Source organism: Eptesicus fuscus, chromosome 19 (genome assembly GCF_027574615.1).
Source record: "Eptesicus fuscus isolate TK198812 chromosome 19, DD_ASM_mEF_20220401, whole genome shotgun sequence".
NCBI lineage: Eukaryota > Metazoa > Chordata > Mammalia > Chiroptera > Vespertilionidae > Eptesicus > Eptesicus fuscus.
This window is the reverse complement of record NC_072491.1, coordinates 29,689,178-29,705,740: the sequence shown is the minus strand read 5'-3', so window position 1 is coordinate 29,705,740 and position 16,563 is coordinate 29,689,178. Positions and strand designations below refer to the sequence as shown.

At 41.0% G+C, this 16,563-nt stretch overlaps 2 protein-coding genes across 12 annotated transcripts in view; one reads left to right on the top strand and one right to left on the bottom strand.

Moving 5' to 3' along the window:
• TGS1 (trimethylguanosine synthase 1) overlaps positions 1 to 8,459 on the bottom strand; it is a 31,374-nt gene extending 22,915 nt beyond the window's left edge. The window contains exons 1-5 of the mRNA XM_008143333.3: positions 8,126 to 8,459; positions 5,257 to 5,321; positions 4,120 to 4,292; positions 2,938 to 3,754; positions 586 to 703 (exon numbers count right to left, since the gene is read on the bottom strand). Coding sequence (XP_008141555.2) covers positions 586 to 703; positions 2,938 to 3,754; positions 4,120 to 4,292; positions 5,257 to 5,321; positions 8,126 to 8,229 — 1,277 coding nt within the window. The 5' untranslated portion in view covers positions 8,230 to 8,459. The remainder of the gene's footprint in view (positions 1 to 585; positions 704 to 2,937; positions 3,755 to 4,119; positions 4,293 to 5,256; positions 5,322 to 8,125) is intronic.
• TMEM68 (transmembrane protein 68) overlaps positions 8,419 to 16,563 on the top strand; it is a 34,138-nt gene continuing 25,993 nt past the window's right edge. For 7 of the 11 annotated variants that reach the window (XM_054708302.1, XM_054708301.1, XM_054708299.1 and 4 more), the window contains exons 1-2: positions 8,419 to 8,614; positions 16,283 to 16,327. The gene's annotated coding sequence lies outside the window, so the exon portion shown is untranslated. Of the gene's footprint in view, positions 8,615 to 11,865; positions 11,962 to 16,282; positions 16,328 to 16,563 lie in introns of those variants that run through there. The other 4 variants (XM_054708303.1, XM_028147979.2, XM_054708298.1 and 1 more) reach the window with 3 other exon arrangements.

Sequence of the window (16,563 nt, the reverse complement as noted above, 5' to 3'; positions counted from 1 at the left end):
CTCTCACAATCCTGGATCGCTGGCTCCTAATCGCTCACCTGCCTGCCTGCCTGGTCACCCCTAACTGCCCGCCCCTGCCGACATGATTGCCCCTCACTACCTCTGCGTGCCAGCCTGATTGCCCCTAACTGACCCCCCATGCCGGCCTGGTTGCCCCATGCAGCCTGCTGTTTAGTCATTTGGTCGTCCTTCTCTAACGCCCCCCTGCCGGCCTGGTTGCCCCACGCAGCCTGCTTGTTCAGTCGTTTGGTCATCCCTCACTAACCCCCTGCCGGCCTGGTCGTAGGCAGCCATCTTGTGAGGGTGTGATGGTCAATTTGCATGTCACCTCTTTATTATATAGGGTATTCTATGCTAGTTCCAGCTTCCCAATGATCTTACAGAAGAGGCATCAGTTCCACTTTATAGCTAAGAAATTGTGGCAGAATTGAAGAGGCAGAGTTGGGATTTGACCATGCTCCAAAGCCCAGGGTCTTGTCTCTTCTCCTTACAGGGCTGAAATGTCACAGCACTTGATAACTACTCACTAGTGGAGAGAGTGGCTTATGCTAACACATTCTAGAAAGAAGGTACCATGCAACTTGCCTCCTCTTGAGTTTGCTTGGCTTACGTTCAGGTGGATCTTCTTCACTCTCATCTCCATCCATCTTGTTGGGAGGTGGTCTTTCTTGGATTGTGTCTGCTTCTGAAGACTTCTGTGAATCTAAAGAGGCAGATTATTACTGTGGATGTCTCCCCTTGGTTTGACAACTCTCATGCCATTTACAAAGGCAATCACAATATTTCAGTGCCTTTTCTGCAATGAACTGTGCATGTACATAAGACACCTATTCTGTGTATCTGTATGCAGGATCTGAACATAAAAAACAATTGGAGCTATGTCTATTAATGTTTAAAAGTTTCCATGATTTAGCTACTTAAAAAGTGAACAAAAACTACTTTTTCCTGATAGCTATCTAACTCTACACAAATTATTCCACAAAGTTACCTTTGTCATAGCTATTAGCTATCACATTTTGATGAAATTTTAATCTAAATGACTCTAAAGATGTCATGATCACATTGATTAAAAAGTTCTCTTTCTTAAGAAGTAAATACATTTAATTGTCTCTAACATAGCTCTTAAAGTAATAATGGAAGTCACAAAGACAAACACCACCACTTAAAAAGAGTATAACTTTTTGTGGCTCCAACTGAGGTACATGTCTGTCCTTGTTCTCTATTTCTTCAGACTGGAACAAAGTAGGTGGGTGAGAATAGAAGTGGAGAGGTATCTGCAATGTAGACAGTGGGAAGCTTTGACTATGTGGGGACAGACTATTTTAGGAGAACACCCAACCACAAACAGTAGAAAACATAAAAAAATGCAATATGCAGGGTAGGGCAAAAGTAGGTTTACAATTGTGAGTACACAAAACACAGTTTATCCTTTTATTATCATTTATTAATTATTGTATTATTTTCCATATGAATGACTATAAGCCTACTTTTGCCTCACCCTGTTTACCTTATGTTTTGATCTCAAGCGAGTACCTAAAACAAATTAAAATCTAGAATTCTTAATTTGATCCTGATGCCCATCACACTGGAGCTAATTACAGAAATGGGCAATAGGGGACAGGTAATAGAAACGGTCAATTTATACACATAGTTTAGGAAACAGGCAAGAGAAGGCAGAATCTGTGAGGTTTGAAGACTATCAAAGATTAATATAAGGTAATCACATAAAAAGGATTACAACAGCAAAATCGAAAGGAATGAGAATATTGCACTAAAGTTAAGCTCCCTTTCAAGAGTACAGAGAAAAGAAATCAATCAATAGGGTTCTTTAGTAACTCTCAACTAGATGAAGATCAGTGACCTGGGATGAACAAAGCAGGTCATATAGGAATAAGTATGAGAAGGAAATCCCTACGAACCAGACTTTTTTGGTATCAAACATCAAGGATGTCAAGATAACCCAAAAGTTATAAAACTTTCCATTTTCTCGGTGCCATCAATTGGTAGTACCCTGCTCCCTAGGCAAGAGCATTCTTATCCACTTTATTGTACCTTTTTTTTAACACACTTCTTTTACTGGCTTTCTTTAGTCCTTAGAGTAGCACCAGTCTGCATGATGATGAATTTTTTTTTTATAATCACTTAGGCAGGAATCAACCAAGTTCCGTATCCTGAATATTTTATGAGAGTCCTGAAATCAACCCTTCTAGTTATAAATGAACATCATGCCCTGTTTAAATTATCTTTCTAGCAAGACTTCATTGTCCCAACTGAATCCCAGATATGACTCTCATTCAGATTGGCCTAATGTCAAACATGTGCTCTCAACCACTCTTTAACATGCCTTAGAAACTCATTTGCTCTAGAGAAACTTGGACATTCCAAGCTCACTCTAAATTAGAGTTCTAATTTAATTAGAAAGGAATTTCCAAGTTTTAATTCACTGGCCACCAGGTATAAGAGAAAGGAATGATACTTTTGAGAACTCTCTGAAAATATTCTTTTTTATTTATATAAAAGGGTAATAAACAACTTTTATTTATATAAAAGGGATATAAAAATAAGTACTGAATAATTTCAGTACACTATAAAATGTAGTTTGCACTACTTAACTCTACCATAAAGGATTAGTGTTATTTTTCTTAATAGGTTCATTTAGTTAACTGTTATTTATTTATTTATTAAAATATATTTAATTGATTTTTTACAGAGAAGAAGGGAGAAGGATAGAGAGTTAGAAACATTGATGAGAGAGAAACATCAATCAGCTGCCTCCTGCACACCTTCTACTGGGGATGTGCCCGCAACCAAGGCACATGCTCTTGACCGGAATCGAACCTGGGACCCTTCAGTCCGCAGGCCGATGCTCTATCCACTGAGCCAAACTGGTTAGGGCGTTAACTGTTATTTAGTAGGATAAATCTTGGTCAGTCTTACCTTGAGCTGGTTGATTTGCGCTGTTCCCTGACAAGTTGCTTTCCTTGGCTCCTCCATGACATGGTTCACTTTGGCCTGAAGAAGGGCATTCTCTTCTGCTGTTAACTTCACTTAGCCGCTGATGGCCATCAGAACTTACAGATGACTCTAACTGGCTCTCTTCTAGTTTCCCTGAATGCAGACAGATATTACTAATTCCATCAAGTAGTTCATTATGATCTTTTTCACTTGAATTAGAGCTTTTACAATCTATTGATGAAGATGGAAAAGAAAGTAAGTCTGCTTTCATGCAATTTTCATCTTTCTCGTTGTCAACTTCTGTTTTAGACCCACACACACTTGTACCACAGTTTTGTGAGGCATCAAAAGTCCAACCCTGAGCTTCCCAATACTTAAATTGTTCCAGATAATACCAATAAAGTTGACTATAATGTTGTTCCCATTCTTCCTTGGTATCAGGAACGTTCCAAGGTTCGGAACACAGGGTTTGATCTGAATGTTTTTCTTGCCAGCTTTGCCATAGTAGTCCTCCACCATATTCATTCCAGTACTTTTCCCATTTCTCTGTAATTTCTAGCTTTGGCGATGATGTATTTTCAATAGAAAGGCTTTCCGTTTCAATGTCTTTTTTGGGTTGAAGTTGACGTGTTCTGGTATTCTCATCCTGTTCAACTGAAGATGGATCATCTGAGGCCAAAATGTCATCTTCTTCATATTCCTGTCTCCAAGATTCTCTTATCATCTCATCTAAGTACTTCTTTTGATGTTTTTTCTTTTTCTTTTTAATTTTAATTTTATTTCTAGTATTCATAGACACCTGCATAAGATAAATAACTTGAATACAAAATCCACTTCATAAACTAAAAGAGAAAGTAGAACCCAAATCTATTTTGACATTAAATTAAACAAAATAGCCTCAATCTCTGCGCTCCCCCACCCTGCCTCCCACTACCATTACCCTGGGCTTTTAGTCACACAAACAATTGAATCTTACTACCCAAGTTCCCAAGAGAAGAAAATCACATGTGGGACACATCACAACTTACAGTTTTGGTTAATTTATAAATAGGTACATTAAAAAAGAGATGGAGTACTCTAATTAATAAATGCATTAGATTTGGGATAAAAAAAAATTCCACGTGATTTTACAGAGAAAACTAATAAATAAAAGTGAATACTTACCTCAAAATTCTTATGTGCAGACATCCCACCAAATTGAAGTGGCAGTCCCATACTTCTCATGAGTTCAGTCTCAGAATCAAGTTCACTTTCATCTAGGTCTATGCCTTTGCTATCACATGATTCTTTACTGTCATGGAAATTACAACTTTCCTCCTCTTCTGTAGCTTGGTCTCCTGTAGATAGCATTTGTTAATGTTAGAAAAAATTTAGATGCAGGTTTTATTATCATTTTAATGAAGAAAACCTGAGACCCAGAGTTATTACATGCCTGGCCCAAAGGTGTATAATTGTTACAATTTTTAGGGGGGGGGGGGGAAGGGAATTGATGGACTAGTAAAATATGGCCAACTAAGAATAAAGAGACAATTTCTAGTCTGGCTCTGCCTACCAGTATCCATTTAGCTGCCCATTCAACTTATACTTCTTGAGCATCTACTTTGTGCTGGGCATTGTGCAAAGTACTGAGGCTATAGAAAGGAACACAGTAGAGTACCCATGAGGCAAATTATTGCATTTTGATACTCCTCTGCAATATTACTGCACTAGATCAGTGGATTTAAAAGGATGATTTGTGGAGTTATTTTAGGAGCTGCTAATAAGAGAGGTGAGAGTTATGGCCCCTCACAGGTACTTCAATCACAACTGAATTGTTTTGTTTCTGCATCTCCTCTATAAATATGCTTCTAGTTCATCTTTGGAGTGCTCTTAACCACGTTTGGTTAGGTGCTGCCCAATTTGAATGAACGTATGCTCAAATAAAATCTGGAAAATTTTTAATATGCCTCAGTTTAGCTTTTAAAACAATAAAATTCTGTTTTAGAAACTATGTGTTCTCTACTTTTCAAAGCCTCAAATTTCAGGTTGCTTTTATCTAATGGCGACATTTCAGGAAGGAATGCTATATGGGGCAAAGGAGGCTACCTCAACTCCATATAGGAGTTTGCTATAAGAAAATTTATGCTTTGATAGGGATTCTAGAACCATGCTATAATAAAAAATGACTGTCTATGATTACAGAATATTTTTGTCACATATTTTATGCTAAGAAATTAATACAGTATTTATAATGAATTATAATGAATATAGTGTAATGGTTAATTTTAGCAAAAAAGGATTATATAGTTTATACTGTATTACCTGCACTGTTGCCGTTGCCTTTAACATAGTAGCCTTTTAATCCCAAATTGCACAATTTTCGATCTCTGAGAAGCAAATTAAACAGTCAGTATTGAAAAAAATTAAATTATAAATTTAGAGAAGAAACAAATTCAAAGCAACATAAATTAATAAAAAGGTTAAGGATAGAAAAATAATATGCTAATATATTTTCCTAATTTGTAATATAGAAATAATAATGCCTATCTCATAGGGTTAGTATGAGAATTGACAGTATCTGTAAAACATTTAGTATTGTGGCAAGCATTTATAATTATAACTACTAATTATTATTTTTGTTAATCCTCATCAGGAAATATTTTTTCCATTGAATTTTAGAGAAAGTGGAAGGGAGGGAGAGAGGGTGAGAAGAGGATAAGAAAGAAAGAGATATTCAGGTGAGAGAGACACATTGATTAGTTGCCTCCCGCAGGGCCAGGAACTGAACATGCAACCAGGTATGTGCCCTTGACTGGGAATCAAACCTAAGACCCTGTGGAGTGTGAGTCAGTGCCCTAACCACTTAGCTCACTGGCCAGGGCATAACTAATTATTAAAATAAGTAGTATTCTGGATTTTGGGGGAAGAACCCAATCCTCCTTATGACGTACAAACAATGAAATGCTCTTTAAATTTGCTGTAAAAGGGAAGCATAAATATGGAAAAATTTGTCTGACACATATATAAAATCCACATGCAAGCCATAGTCCATCTGCAAATAGGCCAAAATATTCATTGCCTAGTAGACAAGATATTCACGGTCTGAGCAAAGGTTGTTTTGGAGACTAACATAAAAGGAAGTACTTATTTAAATATTTTAGCAAACTGAAATATAAATCAAGATAAAACAATTTAGTCTTAATGACTACAGTAGTTGGGTTGGATATACTTGTTTTGGGGAAATACACAATGAAGTATTTAGTAGTGATAGTCACATCTGCAGCTTGTTCTCAAATGGTCCAGAAAAACACTAATGATGGTGTGTGTGTGTGTGTGTTATGGAGAGTTGGTGAATCTGGGTGAAGGGAATATGGGAGTTCTTTGAACTGTTTTTGTAAGTTTGAAATTATTTCAAAATTAATCACTTAAAATATAAATAATAAAAGCCTGCTATTTATAGCACAAGCAACTTTCTACCATGCCATCATTTCAGCAAGGGAGTTAGCCTTGACCTATTCTCTTTCCTTCATTCCCTCACAGCCATTCCAACCCCTTAATCTCAACAGTTTCTCTCCATTTTCCATTTCCACTGCCACCAATCTTTATCCAAGTCACCAGAATTTGTAACCTGAAAAATGATTATGTGGTTCCCCTCCTTTGAACCATCCCTCAGGTGCTGCCGATTACCCAGGGTAATCTTCAAAAATGCAAATCTGACCCATTCTTCCACAAAGTCCTCCATGTTATTACACTGCCTATCTCACCAGCTCTATCTTCTTTCTGTGCCAGGCACGTTGTTTCAGTTTCACGGGCTTTCTTGTGCTCCCTCAGGATTTTACAGTTCTGCTTGCAGGAATGCTTCCGCCCACTCAAACATACCCCCAGTTTATTTCCACTCACCCTTTAAACCTCAAGGTTAGGTTCTGGCTATCATAGCATCCTGAGCTTCCCTCCCATAGCACTTATAACCTTTAACTAACCCAAGGATTATGTAACAGTTGTCTTAATATTGATCTCCTTTGCCAGTAAGTAAAGTCAAAATGTGTAAGGAAGGGCTGTGTCTTGTACCCCCGTGCCTACTAGTACCTAATACAAAGCACAAAAAGCATTCATTGAATGAATATGTGCATATATAAATACAAAAACAGCCATACTTTTCACATTAAATTTAACATAGTTTTCCATTTCTTTTTGGATTTTCAGATTACTTCATAAAAACACATGATCTCACTCATTTGTGGATAATAAAAAACATTATAAACTGATGAACAAAAAGATAGATACAGAGGCAGTAAAACATCAAACAGACTGTCCAATTACAGCGGGAAGGTTAGGGAGAGTTGGGGGAGATAAGAGATCAACCGAAGGACTTATATGCATGCATATTAAGAATAACCAACGGATGCAAAACATTGGGGGGTGAGGGCATGTATGGGAGTGGGGTGGGGGGGGAAGCAATGGTAAGATATGTACACATATAATACCTTAATAAAAAATTTTTTTAAATGAATGTAATTATAGTTAAACCTTTCACCTCACTAGTTATGTTTATGTGAATTGGTGCTTTAATAAATCTTAAGGTTTTAAAAAAGACGTTATCCAAAACAAATCACTTATCTTTAAACCTTTACCTTGTGATGTCATATCCACTAACGGGATTTCATTTTACATTTCACTTTCCCCCAATTTTAAAATGTCCCCTCAGTTTACAAATATAAAATGACATATATCAACGACCACATTTTTTCATTACAGCCTACACAGATTTACTCATACACTTAATGGCAGAGGCCACCACTCTGTAAAGTCTGTGGATTTTTTTCCCCCCTTTTTTTTTTTTTTTTTTTTTCATGTTTTTATTAACTTCAGAGAGAGGCGAGGGAGAGAGAGAGAGAAACATCAATGAGAATCATGAAGGATGGGCTGCCTTCTGCACGCCCCCTACTGGCGATGGAGCCCACCACCGGGGCCTGTGACCCGACCGGAATGGAACCGAGACCGCCAGGTTCATAGGTCGATGTTCAACCACCGAGCCACGCCAGGCAGGGCTCCCCTTTTCCTAAAACCATCAGCTTGCCCAAGAGTCCAATACTCTCTCTGGCCGTGGTTCCAGGGACCCATTCCAACTGGTCTGCATCACCTCCATTTCTGGGAAATAATCGTGCAAAGGGAGAGCCAAGTCTCTACTTACTCTACGAACGCCCGGGAGCAGAGGCAAAGGATCTTGTAATCCTCCTCCAGGTCTTCAATAAAGAGGAACATCTCGGCCACGTGGCTCCACTTCTCGCAGCACATTTTACCCCTCGGAGGAGACAGCCCTGCGGTACACGGGGCGGGACCGCCTCCCGGGCCTGGGCAGGGTCCCGGAGACCGAAAGCAAGACTCCCGGCGCGCCGATGAGGTCTGAGGGGTTGGGACCCAGCCGGGGACTGCGGAGCCAGGTAGGAAGCCGCCGCCGGAAGTGGCTCCGGTGGCCGCCGGAAGGGGCGGGGCGACGGGCGGGGTCACCCTCAACGCCGCCGGGGTTGTGGCTACTTTTTAGGTTTTTCCTCGCAGGGTTGCTCGCGGGAAATGGGCCGCTCAAACTTCTTCGCTTCCTTCAGCCACTGAGCCACCGAAGAGCCGCGCTACTGTTCGAGGGTGAGGTCGAGCCGCCTCTCCCCTCTCCCCACCGCCCGAGGTGCGTCGATCCCCGCCTTGGTCTCCCCGGGCTCCTCCCGGCCCGGCGCCCGGGCGCCGTCCGTCTCGCGGAGCTGCCAGGAGGCGAGGCCGCGCGTCTGGTCTCCCCGGGGCGCCCCGAGTCCGCGGCTGGGGCGCGCGGGCGGGTTTGCTTGCCGCCGGCCTGGCGTTCGGCTCCGGCACTGGAGTGGCCGGGAGGGGAGGCCCTGTCTGGGCCACTACAAACGCATTCACCCCGCTCCGCCTCTCCCCCAGCGCTCAGAACCCCCCCAGCTCGGCGTGCTCAGTGGTAGTGATGGGGCGAGGCGTCTCCAGCCTCACTAGGGGCCTCGGGGCGTGCCCTGTGACTTCGCTGATTCTGGGATCTGAATCGACCTTATTGTGCATAAAAGCTCGTGGGTGATCCGAGTGTGGTTGGGAGGCCGCGCGGGCAGTGAGGGGTTAAGAGGGCTCGCCTTCGACAAAGTCAGGCTTGGCCTCCTGGTTGATGCCCCTTTTACGACGCGTGTGACCCGGGCAAGCGACTTCACCTTTTTTTTTGGATCCTCATTGTGATCATCGGAGGCATAGTACCTGCTTCCTTGGACTGGTGAAAAAAATAAAGGAAAGGACTAAGTCAGACCTCACACGTGTGGTATTAATAGTTTGACTGGGTCCATACTTTGTACGCGCCCGGCACTGTCTGGGTCCCTCGGGTTTGCAGCCTGTGAACCAAGCCTCTGCGCTCACGCTGCTGATTACCATGAAAAAAAAAAAAAATGCACGTGCGCATAATCAGGATGTAAAAAGCTGCAACGCCGCTGCCAGATCTGTCAAAAGCAGTTGGTGTTTGGTGTGGGGTATTGGTTGAGACTGCCCAGGCAGCTTCCTTGGGGAAGCATGTGGGGGCTCGAAGGCTGTTGGAGCACTTAGGACGTGGTCTGTGCTACTAATGCCTAGGTGGGTGGCATTGGCATTTCTTCCACCGCTGTGCTGCAAGCATTTTTTAAAATATATTTTATTGATTTTTTTACAGAGAGGAAGGGAGAGGGATAGAGAGTTAGAAACGTTGATGAGAGAGAAACATCGACCAGTTGCCTCCTGCACACCCCCCACTGGGGACGTGCCCGCAACCAATGTACATGCCCTTGGCCAGAATCGAACCTGGGACCTTTCAGTCCGCAGACCTACGCTCTATCCACTGAGCCAAACCGGTTTTGGCTGCAAGCATTTTTAAAACATACAATAGTTAGGGGCACTGACCTCTTTTCCAACACAATAGTACCTGTGTGAATGAATTAAAAATGACTGTATACCTTTTTTTTTTTGGTCAGATCTGCAAAAAATATAATTTTTGGTGTGCTCCAGAACTTTAGTAATTAGTTTATGTCTGCCATGAGATGAAAAAGGTTGAAAATTGCTGCTTTAGAATATATAAAAACTGAGGTAAAATCCAGACATTTAGAACATCGCTGATGTTTCGGTCCCATTTACTAGTGAATGGAAAGAGGAGATTAATTTTCAAATTAAATGTCTATTCCCATATCCTTACTGCTGCCTTACTTTGATGTTAGAGATGTGTTTATCCAGTGACTCAAGGAGGTAAGTTATAGATACAGATATCCTTATCCCCAAAATGTTGCACATCTACCACTGAGCCACGCTGGCTGGGCCCACATTTTTGTTAAAGATGTGTGGCTCAGTTGGTTGAGCATTGTCCCATGCACTTAGAAGGTTGCTGGTTCGATTTCCAGGCAGGGCATATGCCCAGGTTGTGGCTCAGTTCCCACCAGGAGGTGTGCAGGAGGCAACTGATCGATGTTTCTCTTTCTCTCCCACTTTCCCTAAAATCATTAAAAAAACATTAAAAAAGTGAAGATGTGGATGAACACAGTTCTGATCTTTCTTTTTTTTATATTTGTTTATTTCAGAGAGGAAGGGAGGAGAAATAGAAACATCAATGATGAGAATCATTGATTGGCTGCTTCCTGCACGCCCCCTACTGGGGATCAAGCCCTCAACCCAGGCATGTGCCCTTGGCCGGAATGAAACCAGCTGGGACCCTTTAGTCCGCAGGCTAACGCTCTATCCACTGAGCCAAGCTGGCTAGGGCAGTTCTGATCTTTCTATAGCTAGCTGGCATTTTTTAGGTGGTGCCAACTATGTGTGAGTCATATTGTTCTAAGTGCTTTACATATGTTTTCTCATATAACCGTCTATTTTGTTTACATATAGATCCTAGTGTTTACAATAGTGTCTAGCACAACCACTGCTTTGATAAGTATTTGTTGAGTAAATAAAGTAATAATCCAATTATGTAGGTCTTCTCTGGGCCACCCACTTTCTTTTATTTTCTTTCTTTTAAAAAAAATATATTTTATTGATTTTTTTATAGAGAGGCAGGGAGAGGGATAGAGAGTTAGAAATATCGATGAGAGAGAAACATACATCAGCTGCCTCCTGCATGCCCCCTACTGGGGATGTGCCCACAACCAAGGTACATGCCCTTGACCAGAATCAAACCTGGGACCCTTGAGTCCGCAGGCCGACACTCTATCCACCGAGCCAAACCGTTCAGGGCCACCCGCTTTATTGTACATTATATTCTATCCCCTCTGGCCTAGCCTAGTACTGGACCCAACAGTTCTCTTCTGCATCATCCACTTCTCACTCTCTCACTGATGCATTGTCATTGGTGTTAAAAACTGCTGTATTTTCTGTCATCTTAAAACAACAGACTTGATCCGCATTACTCTCTAGATATCCACTTGTTTCTCTGTCCCTTTCTGTAACAGTATTCCTCTGAAGAGTTGACCGTATTTGCTGTCTTCCCAATTTATTCACTCCCATTTTTTCTTGAACTTATTCCAGCTAACTTTTATCCCCACTGTATTAAAACATTTCTTATCAGGACTTTCCAATGCCTCTTTGTTGTAAAATCCATTGATCAATTATTCTTGGACTTCTCAGCATCATTTGAAACAGCTGAGTACTCCTTTCTTCTTGAAACACTTTTCTTACTTTCACATCCAGGATGCCACTCCTGGAAGGAGGATGCTGGTTCCTCCTTGTCTTGCCAAATTCTAAAATGTTGAGTGCCTCATGGCTCAGTCATGGAAATTCTTTTTTATTTTATATTCACTCCCTAGAGGGATATTTAGTTTCATGGTTTCCAATACTGTCTATATGTTGCCAATTCCTAGATATAGTTCTGGAGTCCCTATCTTCCTGCTGAACTCTGCATATATCCAGCTGCCTACTTAATGTCTTCGCTCGGATGTCCAGAAGAATCTTAACATGTTCAAAACCGAATTCCGGATCTTCATCCCACCCCCAAACCTGTTCTTTCTGCACTCCCATCTCTCACAAGTAAGCTGATGATGATAGCAATATTTATTTAGTGCTTACATATTGGAAGGCACTCTTCTCAGCTTTTTAATGTACAATCTTCATAACAGTCTTATTAGGTAGGTAATGTTATTACCCCCACTTTACAAATGGAGAAACTGAGGCAGGGATATTAAGTAACTTGTCTATGTCACACAGTAAGTGGCAATGTCTCCCAGGACACAAATCCATGTTGCCCAAAAACTGTGTTGTCCTCCCAGACTTATATTTCTCAGTCATATTCTATATTCATCAGCAAATCCTCCTGGCTTTATCTTGAAAGTATATCCAGAACTGGATTCTCTCTTATGACCTTCACTCTGCCACACTGTCTAAGCCACTTTCATCACTCATCTCAGTTATTGTAGTAACTTCCTATTTGCTCCCTGTATAGTATATTCTTAACTCAGCAGTCATTTAAAACCCATCAGGCAATCTCATTCTTCTGATGTCTTCTTCATCTCATCTCCCTTAGATAACGTTCTACAAGTTCTCTCTGCCCATTTCTGACTGCTCTCCCTAGCATGCTTCTTTAGCCTACCTTGCTGCTCGGCAGACCACACCAAGTGTACATCCTTTGTACTTACTGTTCATTTAGTCAGGAATTCTCTTTCTAATACCCACATGGTTTGTTTCCTCACTTCCTGAGGTCTCTGCTTAAATGTACTTTTATAGAGGCCTTCCCAGACTACCTGTGTAACATAGTGCCCCTCTACCCCCTTGTACGTCTTGCCTACTATAGATCTCCATATTCTTCTTACCCTGCTGTATATTTTTCTCTCTCCTCTCAATATCAGGAAGTAGCCTGAGTGATGAAAGGCTATGAAACCAACATCTGAAATATGGTTGAAAGAATTAAGGAATCTGACTAGAAAAGGGGATTTCACAGCTCATGATAGCTGTCCTGAAACTTAAGAGGTTGTCTAATGGAAGAGGTTCTACAGTACAGAACTAGGTCCAGTAGGGAAAAGTTACAGTGAGGAATGTATAAGATAGATCTTTTTAGTACTTCAATGGGTGGTTTTGAAGAAGGAATGGGACACCTTTTGAGTTTTCTGTTCTGGAAGGGTTTAAATTGGAATCGAGGACAACCCTTTGTGGAGGTTCTTGCACCCAGCCCTGGGGCACTATAAAAGCACTGCTGTATCTTATGCAGGTTTCCCTGTAAACTCTCACTGAATGTCTGCCTATGCCCTATTCCTCTTTCTTTTACTGTGTGTGTTAGTATGTGTAATAAATCAGAATGTGATTGAGGATAAGAGGTGTAGTTCGATTACCAATTTGGGTTGGGAGAGGCTTTAAAATTATAAGATTTTGCAATCCTATTAAAAATCAGAAATGAGACTAGATTATTAGGAGCAATTGTATTAATTGTATTTCAGATCATCAAAATGATTGGTTTTTAGGCATAAGAAAAGCTTCTAACATATTTGAGAGGCTATCATAAATTTTAATTTATTAAGAACTAGAGGCCCAGTGCACGAAATTTGTACACAGGTAGGGTCCCCAGGCCTGGCCAGTGATCAGGGTTGATCGGGGCCTTCCTTCATTCTGCGCCACCCCCTGATGGTCAGCACACATCATAGCAGGTGAACTCCCGAGGGGACAATTTGCATATTAGCCTTTTATTATATAGGATATCTAAAAGTTCTTTTTCTGTTGAGGTATAATTCACCGTAACATTCATCATTATAAAATGCATACATCTCAGTGGTTTTTTAGTAAATTCACAAGATTGTACAATCATCACTACTATTGGAACATTTTCACTATCTCCAGAAGATACCTGTTTCCATTAGCAGTCACTTCTCATTGCTCCCTCCCCCAGCACCTGGCAACCAACCACTAATCCTTCTGTCTCTGGATTAGCCTGTTCTAGGTATCTATATATATAAAAGCCTAAGCGACCATTATGACTGAACGACCACAACGACTGGTCCACCAGTTGCTATGACGCACACTGACCACCAGGGGACAGGTGCTCAATGCAGGAGCTGCCCCCTGGTGGTCAGTGCGCTCCCACAGCCAACCTCCCACGGCCCCGCCCCCCGGCCAGCTGGCCCCCATTGGCCCCTGGTACTAAACCATTCATAGAGACCTGATTCTGAGTCAGGATTTCATATGCAGCAGAGCAGCTCCCTCGCTGCGATCTATTGAAAGTTAGCCTTGATACAAGGGTTGTCTTGCTCCCGTTCTTTCACTTCCCTGGGGCCGCCTGCCCACCATGGTGGTGGCACAGCAGTGAGGGAAGGAGGAGGGGGAGAGGTGGGGAACCACGCAGTGGCAGGGCACCGAGGGCGGGATCGGAGTCTGGCGTCCGTTCTTTCTGTGCCCAGCCCGGCGACCATCACCTCCTCTCCCGACCCCGCTGGGACCTTCTGGGAACCGGGGGTGGGTGGTGTTGGATGCGGTCCCTTTCTCTGGGAGGCCAAGGGCCAGCAGCCAACCTCCCGCATCCCTACCCCCTGCCAACCTCCTGCGTCCCTTCCCCCCTCCCCGCCCCTCCGTGCACGAATTTGTGCACTGGGCCTCTAGTTTTATATAAATGGAATCATACAAAATGTGGCCCTTAGTGTGTGACTATTTTTTACTTATTATAATATTATCAAGGTTCATGCATATTGTAGCATGAGCCAGTAATTCATTACTTTTTCATACCTGAATAGTATTCTCTTATATGGTATAGCACACTTTCTTTATCTGTTCATCAGTTGATGGACGACACTTGGTTTATTTCCACTTTTTAGCTGTTATGAATGATGCTGCTGTCAACATTCATATAAAGATTTTTATGTGAATATTTTCAGTCCTCTTGGATATATACCTAGGAGTAGAATTGCGGGGTCATTTGGTAACTCTGGGGTAACAGCTTTTTGAGGAGCTGTCAAACCGATTTCCACAGTGGTTGCAACATTTACATCCCACCAGCAATGTGTGAAAGTTCTAATTTCTTCACATCATCACCAACACTTGTTCTTTTCCATTTTTTAAAAATTATACCCATCCTAATGGGGAAAACTCTAATTTAAAAAAAAATGCTTTTCTATGTTAACATTCTAAATGATCAAACACTGGTAATTATAGTGATTTAACTCTTTAGATGGATTAATTAGAATCTGATGTAAACAAAGCCCATTGTATTTTTTAAAATGTTTTACTTATTTTTAGAGAGAAACATACCGATTTGTTGTTCCACTTATTTATGCATTCATTAGTTGTTTCTTTTCTTTCTTTCTTTTTTTGTTTGTTTTGTTTTGTTAAAACTCACCTGAGGATTTTTTCCATTGATTTTTAGAGAGAGTAGAAGGGAAGGAGAGAGAGAAAAACATCCATGTGAGAGAGACACATTGATTGGTTGCCTCCTGTACATGCTATGGGGCCGAGGATCATCGATCCTGCAACTGAGGTACATGCCCTTGACCGGAATTGAACCTGTAACTCTTCAGTTTGCAGGCCTATGCTCTATCCACTAAGCCAAACCAGCGAGGGCTAGTTGTTTCTTGTATGTGCCCTGACCGGGTATCGAACCCACAACCTTGGTGTATTGGGATGATTCTCGAATCAACTGAGATACCTGGCCAGGATGAGCCCAGTCTTAATGTGTGCTGTGTTTACTTCTGTTACCATGATAGGTCCAGATTTTTCACAAATGAATGCTTACAAGGAAATTAGACTAAGTCCTTCATCTCATGAAGAACAAGTCAAAGTGCATGCCCTGCTAATAAGACAGCAAGATAATCTTGGCATAAAGACAGCATTTAATTGCTTATGTATCTCTCCCTCCATCTCATTTATTTCCTGCCTCATCCCCAAGGGATTTGAGATTATTTTCATTATGATGATGTATGGAATAATGATAAAATACCTCTAAGAATAGAATCAGAAAAAAATGGGAGAACATGATCATAAGGGCTAATATAAATGTATCATTGAACATCATGTTTGACCAGCTTATTATCTGGCAAATATATTGGAAAAAAAACACACATGGTCAATTACAAATCTAAACTTCATACTCTTTTTTCCGAAGAAGCAAAGTTTTTCATAGCTCTGAGCTCTGAATTAAAAAAAAAAAAAAAAGTCTCAGGTGGGAAGTAAACAGTGTGTAGACAGTATATAGAGGTGTCCTCACTAAAGCATAATTGAGTGAGTATAATTTTTAATTGTGATACACTAGTGTGGGCTGTATTCATATTTGTCACACGTTTGTGCATGTCTCTTACTATTGTATGGAAATTTTAACTATAGTATTGATTATATTTTTAAAAATCATATTTTTTTCCATTTATATACTGTTTTCCAGAATACATACAAAGAAGCTTGGGACAAGATATTTATCTAATTTCTGGTAAGTTAACTGACAGATTTAGAGAGTAACATAAAATAATTGTATGGCTATATTTTCAGTCATTTAAGATTTAAGATAATTTTTAGAAGATAAAAATGATACTGATAAAATTTTATTATTACATAATGCCAAAGGAAAAGACAGCTTTTCTATAAACCGGCTTATAAAAGATAATATCCAAAAATGCATGTCATAATTTCCTAAAGATGTGAGTTACTTTTATTGAATCAGATATT